At 44.8% G+C, this 8,375-nt stretch overlaps 1 protein-coding gene across 1 annotated transcript; it reads left to right on the top strand.

Moving 5' to 3' along the window:
- Positions 1-949: 949 nt before the first annotated feature.
- Positions 950-5,093, top strand: Armcx3 (armadillo repeat containing X-linked 3). Its single transcript, XM_021153230.3, has 5 exons — positions 950-1,108; positions 1,641-1,719; positions 2,083-2,144; positions 2,430-2,499; positions 2,784-5,093. The coding sequence occupies exon 5, from the start codon at positions 2,931-2,933 to the stop codon at positions 4,068-4,070; it is 1,140 nt and encodes a 379-aa protein (XP_021008889.1). The 5' UTR covers positions 950-1,108; positions 1,641-1,719; positions 2,083-2,144; positions 2,430-2,499; positions 2,784-2,930; the 3' UTR covers positions 4,071-5,093.
- Positions 5,094-8,375: the final 3,282 nt, after the last annotated feature.

Genomic DNA, 8,375 nt, shown 5'->3' with positions numbered 1-8,375 from the left:
GCCAATTAGTATGGTGGCTTCACACTAATTGCTAGATGCCAAGTTCAGTCAAGTTTGCCTTGGTCTTTGTGCTCCTGTAATACTATTTCATTTGCAGATGCTCTCTTTGTAGTCCAGTATATTTCATAATGTTCTTTGCATATCACTTGTGTATCAGTGTGTCCCCCCCTTTTTTTTTAAATCACACACACACTTGATTTCCCCTGAATCTTTTCTGTTCCTGGCTTTGGAGAGTCCAAGCCTCCTCCTGGTTAACTTGTGCCCTTCAGTGCCTGTTGCTTAATCACAAGGTTTACATATTCTCAGGCGGGCTGCTTAGTTCATTCATGGTGTGCTATGTTCATTCAGCTGTGTTATGTGATAGGCCCCAGAAGACATTAAGATTCCTGTGAGGAAAGTGGGTAACACTTTCCAACAAGTGAGAACCGTGGGACTTTTAGAGACCATCACCCAACATTGATCTCCCATCTCTATCCTTATTTCCTCCCCTATGGAAAGATCATTATTGCATTTCCCCCCTCAGAAGTTGCATGCAGGCGGTGAGCAGGGGAAGCCAAGGCGGAAAAAAAAAAAAAAGCATCATGAGAGAAAAAGATACACTCTCCTTCCAGGCTTACTTTTCTGGTAACTCCTCAGGACTAGGACTATATTTCAGAGGAAATGGTAGATATTCATAGTTGGGAGGAGGGAAGGTAGAGGGAGAAGCTGCTATCCCAGGAGTCTAGGGAAGAAAGAGTCAATTAAAAAAAAGTACAAGTGACCCGTAGCCCCAGGGGAGGATGCTGTCCTGTTTTGGTAATTGGAGGAAGGGAAGCAAGACTAGAGGAAGATGGGATTAGCCGCAAAGAAGAGTAACAAGGCCTAGTATGGGGGAGGGAAAAGAGGGGGGCGGGTCCTCTTCTGCCGCACTGCTGGTGGGAGGGGAAAGTGGGGATCCGAGTTGGTGGATTACGTCGCTCTCACGTGACCAAGAGCTGACGTGTGCAGAAGTCCTTCTTGTCCTGGTCGTTGTTCCCGTCTGAGTACCAGCTCCCTATTACCCTGAGGGCGGGCGAGTGCAGCCGAGAAAAGAAGGAGGCGGAAAAGAAATTGTCCCAGATCCCTGCAGGTCAGTGCCTGGGATATTCCATAAAGTGGGGGTGGTGGAGAGTAGAGGGCGGAGGCCGTCGCAGGTCCAGAGCCGCCGCCGTCGTCTCTCCCACTTGCTGCCCTCTTTCCAAGATATAAGTCCCGCCCGCAGCCCATTTCGATGCTGCAGAACAGTGAGTAGAGGGGTGTTTGGGCAGGCGTCCAGAAATCCGGAGATGGGAATCTGCTGGGAGCGGAGGCCCGCAATCCGGAAAGGGAGTTGTGGCCTGGGTGTTGGCCCCTGGTCCACCAGGACTCTGCCGGAGGGGAAGAACTGGACATTGGGTCCGTGGTGGGGTACAATGTGATGTGTCAAGCCGGACCCTGAGCCGGCTATCGGGCGGGAAACCTTTACCAACCAGGCCTCCGAATTAGGAAAGAGTTTCGTTCTCTGGGGACTGGTCCGTCCACCAAGCACTCAGTAGCGGCTGTTTCCCGTCTTTCTGCTTGTGGTCGTGTCTTCCTTACCACGGCTCTGGGCTAGTGGGTCCAAGCCTCTCCCGGGTGGCCAGTCTTTCCGTAGGTTGTGGTACAACGCCAGGCAAGAGAAGAGGAAGGAAATTAACGAGATCGGTGAAGGTCGAGTTGAGGGTAAGACCATCTGGGGACCCTAGGAGCGGCGGGGGTAGAAAAGGGGGGGGGGGAACTAGAAACGGTAATCTAGGTTTAGATTTGAGTCTAAATATGTTTCCACACTCCCCGAACTGTGGAGAAATGGCGTTCTCTCTCTCTCTCTCTCTCTCTCTCTCTCTCTCTCTCTCTCTCTCTCTCTCTCTCTCCTCCCTCCCTCCCCCTCTCTCTGTGTCTCTCTCTGACTCTGTGTGTATGAATGTGCTCTTGGGGGTGGGGGGCGGGGGGCAGGATGACAGAAGAAAAACCTATCAGATAGTTTGTTCATAATCCTTCTCTCTCAACAGCACTTAGTGTCCATGTTTTCCATCTGTCATCCTGCAGGTCTGCTGTAGCAGGTGGCACTGCTTGAACCAAGGGAGGAACTTTCCCCCGGATCAGTGGAGGTCGGTGTGGGCGTGGGGGCAGCCTGGAATGGGGGAGGGGTTAGAAATCAGCTTGGGTTTGGCCAGGCTCACTCAATCCTACTTTGTTTCCTTTCGTCCACCCATTTCAGACTAGGGAGGGGGGCACAGCATGTGCGTGTTTTGGATGGCACAGTGAGATTTAACCAAAATCTGACGCCCTGAATGGTAAATTAGGAAAGCATCAAATACACACTGGATGCGTCAAGCTCTCGGGTTTTTTTTTTTTTTTTTCTTCTTCTTCCACTTCTTCTGGTATCCCTGCAGATCAGAAAGACTGTTGGGCGTGGCATAACTCACAGGAAAGGAAGAAGGGGCAAGCTGCTGTTTTAAGGAGGTCAGTGCAAGGGTGCTTATCCCATGGGGTACCCCAGGAGCTTGTGACAAACTGAACGAGAGCCCAGAAATACTTATGGATGCCATTGCCTTTATGCATAGGGGCAAGAGTGAACTGGCAGTGGGGTGGGGGAGAGTGAAATGAGGGAGATAGAGGTTTTTGTCAACAACCTATATTCCCTATCCAGCATTTGATTACTACTTTCTTGCCCTACTGGGCAATTATCTGCATGGAGCAGCACAAAGAGAAGAGAAAGCCAAACCCTCTTTTCTTCCATTTTCTAGGTTTACCTCTGAAAGCAATTACTGTGGCCTTGAAGTGACTTGAAGAAGATCACTCTCCACAGGACTGCACTCAGGCCCGAAGGCCTCTTCCCTTATCTTGAGTGACTACTCTATTTCTTGGTCCCTGCCGTTGCCAGGGACGATTGCATGGGCTACGCCAGGAAAGTAGGCTGGGTGACTGCAGGTCTGGTGATTGGGGCTGGAGCCTGCTATTGCATTTACAGATTGACCCGAGGAAGAAAGCAGAACAAGGAGAAAATGGCTGAGGGTGGCTCTGGTGATGTGGATGATGCTGGGGACTGTCCTGGGGCCAGGTATAATGACTGGTCTGATGATGATGATGATAGTAACGAGAGCAAGAGTATAGTTTGGTACCCACCTTGGGCCCGGATTGGCACTGAAGCAGGGACCAGAGCTAGAGCCAGGGCAAGAGCCAGGGCTACCAGGGCTCGAAGAGCTGTACAGAAAAGGGCTTCTCCTAATTCAGACGATACTGTTTTGTCACCTCAAGAGTTACAGAAAGTACTTTGTTTGGTCGAGATGTCTGAAAAGCCTTATATTCTTGAAGCAGCTTTAATTGCTCTGGGTAATAATGCTGCTTATGCATTTAATAGAGATATTATTCGAGATTTGGGTGGTCTCCCAATTGTTGCAAAGATTCTCAACACACGAGATCCCATTGTTAAGGAAAAGGCTTTAATTGTCCTAAATAACTTGAGCGTAAATGCGGAAAATCAGCGCAGGCTTAAGGTATACATGAATCAAGTGTGTGATGACACAGTCACTTCCCGATTGAATTCCTCTGTGCAGCTGGCTGGACTCAGATTGCTTACCAATATGACTGTTACTAATGAGTATCAGCATATCCTTGCTAATTCCATTTCAGACTTCTTTCGTTTATTTTCAGCAGGGAATGAAGAAACCAAACTTCAGGTTCTGAAACTCCTTTTGAATCTGGCTGAAAATCCAGCCATGACTAGAGAACTGCTCAGGGCTCAGGTGCCATCTTCACTGGGCTCCCTCTTTAATAAGAAGGAGTACAAAGAGGTTATTCTTAAACTTCTGATCATTTTTGAGAATATCAATGACAATTTCAAATGGGAAGAGAACGAGCCTGCTCAGAATCACTTTAGTGAGGGCTCCCTTTTTTTCTTCTTAAAAGAATTTCAAGTGTGTGCTGATAAAGTTCTAGGAATCGAGAGCCGTCATGATTTCCAGGTGCGAGTCAAGGTTGGAAAGTTTGTGGCCAAACTGACTGAACGGATGTTCCCAAAGAGTCAGGAATAACTTGGTGGCTTTGTAGTGTAGCAGCAGCACACCTTGTAAACTATTCTTTTTCTCCACGTTGTTTATATGGCAAAGGAACCCTTTCAGCTGCCAATTTTGAATGATGAATATCATACTGTGTCATCGATGCTGATATTTAACCAAGTTTGTCTTCAGGTTTAAGTTTAATGAATGTACATCACTACTTGTCCTGAAATATGTCTCATTTTATTTTGCTGCCCACATTGAAACATTTTTACTGTTCCCTCCCCATAAGTGACAGCGAACCAATTCATCCTAAGTAGGCTCCTTTCTGTCATTATCATTGATTTTATTTGTGTATCTTCAATAAAGTTTTATGTTAATGCTGGAAAGAAACAAGGGAAGAAGGAAGAAACTATTCTGTCTTTTGGTTTATAATCTAGTTGTAGAGACAAGAAACATACAAAAAACCCCACCCAAACACCCCCACAAAACTCAAGATTATTTAGAACATACATTCTGACAGATGTGTGCCTTCAGGACAAAGAGGGGGCAAAGGCTTTGGTGGCTGACTACATAAGTCAGGTTAAAGCTTCAGGGAGGACAGAGCCATCGAAAGGGAGCCCCGAATGGGGTACAGAAGTTAGTTGCATTCCATGAGACCAGAGTCAAGGGGAAATGATGTGAGAAAGACATTAAGTTAGGGGACTTTATGGTAGTCAAAACAGCAGCCTTCGAGTGTGGGGACTAGCACTAAATAAATCTAAAAAAACATGTGAAGTGCATTGCAGAAGGCTTCCTGAATGTATTTTTAACTAGAAAAGAACTGAGGTCAGTATAAATGTCCTCCCCACACAATGTGTTATCAAGGAGAGTGTAGCAAAATGGACCCTTTCCAACTCTGGTGGTGGGCATTTGGCAATACAGATCGTTAAGCCTTAAAATAGGTAAACCTTTTGTCCTGAGGGGATAACTGAATAATTGGCCAGAGAGCATTATGTGCAAGCCCGCTCTTGTCAGCACTGTCTTAAGGTAGTAACATGGGGAACACCTTCAGTGTCCGACACTCTGAATTGACTAAATAATGTCCATGCTGTGTGAGAAATGTGCTGATGGAACTCAGTATTGCTAGAAAAAAAGATAATCATCACACATTGTTAAGTGAGCAAGGTAAGTTAGATATTCAGAATATGATTACATATTGTGTGTGTGTGTGTGTGTGTGCGCGCGCGCGCGCGTGGTTAAATCATGTTTAAAATGACACTAAAATCTATGGAATTATATCTACCCAATAAGTACTAAGAGTTATATTTGGATGAAAGATAATGAGTGGTACTTACTTTTTGTACTTATTATTCATCTATGTTTTCTTGTTTATCAAAGAATGTTGGTTCTCTTAGGAAAGGTTTGGAAAAGGGGAAGTACTGGAGGGCAGCAGCTGATTTAATCGAATGTGTACTGAGTGGAAAACCTTTAGGCCCAAACTCAGGTGGTTTGAAGTTTCCTCTTCCGAATGATAGAGGATGGTGCTGATAAGGCTGTTTGGGAGGTTTATATGAGAGAATTTCAGCAAAGTCTCTACATTATTCTGGCATATAGCAGCAGTTACTTAAGAAATGTGAGTACCTTTAAGTACCCAGAATGTAGTTTCGATGGGTTTTGGTTGACTTTTGTTTTGCTGGGGCATTCTGCTATGTTTCAGTGTCATTTAATAAATAATAATAATAACAATAATAATAAAGGTTAACATTTATTAAGTGATTACTGTGTAGAGTTCTCTTATTCCTGCAAGGAAACTGTGGAAATCCTTTCTCAGGTGTTCCAGGACTGAAACTATTACCTCAGTCATGATCTCTCCAGCTTTCATGGCATTTTTCTTATTAATGTGAGGAAGCTATCCTACTTTGCATGTAAAACCAGAAAATGTTGCAGTCTTCTGTCTCGTTATGATCTAGTTTGGACTCCAGGTTTTCACATGTGTACTCTGATGTCTGGAGTAGGACCAGGGACTGCTTGTCTTCAACTTGAACGATAGCCCTACTAAGTCATTCATGCATAGGAACTCATTTGATAGCACTATAAAGGACGATAGGAAATGGTGTGAGGTTTTTTTTTTCCTTGCCCCTACTAAATAAGATAAAAAGAATGGCTATGGTGTGGGGTAGGGGCAGATCTATTTAGATAAATGGAATTTGAGGTGTTTGTGTGATAATCACATACCTCATTGTCATTTGAATGACTTAATATTTTCTGCCAAGATGTCCAGGTTGCAAATAAGAACTTGGGAGACCTGACAGGGGTTAGACGAAGACTCAGGACAAGGGCCTGGATGCAGTCCCGAGAGGACTGCCTAAAAGAACTAGGTAAGCAACTAGCAGCTGGGGAGGGATGCAAATTTACTCATCCTGTTATAAATTTTTTTATAAAAAAATAAAAAAAAATAGCTGCTCCTTCGAGATGCTTGAGAAAATAGAGGCTTTGAGTACAAAGTTGTCCCTTAACTCCATTATATAGAATGGGCACACATGGGCACTCCGATCAAGCCATGCTGAGCTGCAAAGGACAGTAAATCGAGTAATGAGAAGCTGCAGGGTGGTAGGCATCTGCCCCTTTACTTCATGTGTCTCCTGCTGCTTCCCTCCTTCCCTCTCTCTCTCCCTCCCTCCCTCCCTCCATCTCTCCTTTCCTCACACTTCAGTCTGTTTCCTCTTGGGTACCCTGTTCCTCTCTGCTCTTCGGGGGTGGTGCCTTTAATTCTGGTGACACAATGCCACCCATGAGGGGTGTGTGCTTTATGTAGAATAATAATTGTCATGATGTGGCTATAAAGTAATTCTGATTTTTTTTGCTTGTTTTTGGAACTCTGCTTGAACAGAACAAATGCAGGAGAGATATTCTTGGCTTGTTGTTGCCCTGTATGCTCCTCATGTATTTTTTATGTTTCCTGGTACAATTTAGGTTGAGTAACATACTCTATGGACAAGAGCTGAGCTAGACAGGTGTGGGGCAAGGCTAGGCCACTTCCTGGTGTCCCAGTATTTCCCCAAAGGTTGCAGCTCTGGATCATTTTAGGAAGGGCAAGATCTTGGCTGTGACTGGTCTGTAGAGCTCGTGGGTCATGTCAGGGAGAAGTTAGTGTCTTCTCTTTTGGGGATGATATTAAGACGCCCAGAGGATATCCTGTCATTTTGATTTCCTCATCAAACACATTTAGGATCTCTGTCAGTCCAAATGCAATCAAAGATAATTTTGTAATAACGGAGCTCAGTTGGTTATAAATCATCCCCACCTTCCCAAAGCATAACATATCAAAGCTCAGGAAACAGGTTTTCTTTCTTTAATTCATATTTCATCTGCCTTGTTTCAAAAGAGACTCCAGAGTGGGGCAGACAATTGATGTAGGTAACATACATTTCATGTTCATGGCTCTCTTGTTCTGCTTGGTTCTGTTGAGAATGTTTTTGAACATAGTGATCACATAAGACCAGTTTTCTATGCTGGCAGTTTACATTCCGTTTACACCACATCCCAGGCTGCAGTTTGTTCCTGGTTTGTCTGTTTTAAGTTGTGGCCCTTCGTTGTCTTTAGTTGAGAGCAGTCTCAGCTCTATTGCTAGGTCCTGTGTGTGCTCAGGCTGAGGGCAAGGTGGGAACAAGAAAGGAGTACTTCCTTACAACTGACAGGCTTCACCTTCTCCACTGGGGCCTTGTCAGGCCTGTGTTGAGAGCTTGGGCAATGTGTGTTCTTGAAGATGGGTGTGGGAGGAGTGGGAGGGAAGCAAGGGATGCAAGCCCTAGTGGAGGGGAGGGGTAACTTTGTCTGCAGAGCTCATGCAAATGTAATTCGATCCCCTGTTGAGAGTGGGCTGACCATTAACATCCTGAAAGGTGAAAGAGGAGCTATAATAAAGCCAGCTTTGTTTGAGCCTGCAGCCTCCTCCTTTACTGAGCCTTGTTGAGCTTGCAGAGGTCATAGCATGTTATCAAACAGGGTGCGACCTCCATCGGAAAATAAAATCCAGAGGGATAATTTATTACTGTGAGAAATAGAATTAAACACACCAGATTCATAGAATCTGGGGCTCTTAACATTCTTTCCTCAACATAATAAGATCTAGGTCAGAATTGAAATCATCACAGAAATGTATTGTTTATTTGATACTTATGGAACTTACCCAACTTTGATAAATACTGGTACAGTTTAAGTAAGACAGCCTGGTGCACCATATCTGAGATAGACACTGCCTTGTTGCTAAATCAAGGAAGTGTGACTAAAAGTTAAAGTACAATTCCCCTTGAACATAATTATAACTTTTTGCCTGCCTACATGCTTCTGCAGTAGAAG

The sequence above is a fragment of the Mus caroli genome, unplaced genomic scaffold, assembly GCF_978045245.1.
Source record: "Mus caroli unplaced genomic scaffold, Mus_caroli_1 scaffold_5, whole genome shotgun sequence".
In the NCBI taxonomy this organism is placed as follows: Eukaryota; Metazoa; Chordata; class Mammalia; order Rodentia; family Muridae; genus Mus; species Mus caroli.
The sequence above is the reverse complement of the archived record's forward strand: the minus strand, read 5'-3'. Positions and strand labels throughout refer to the sequence as shown.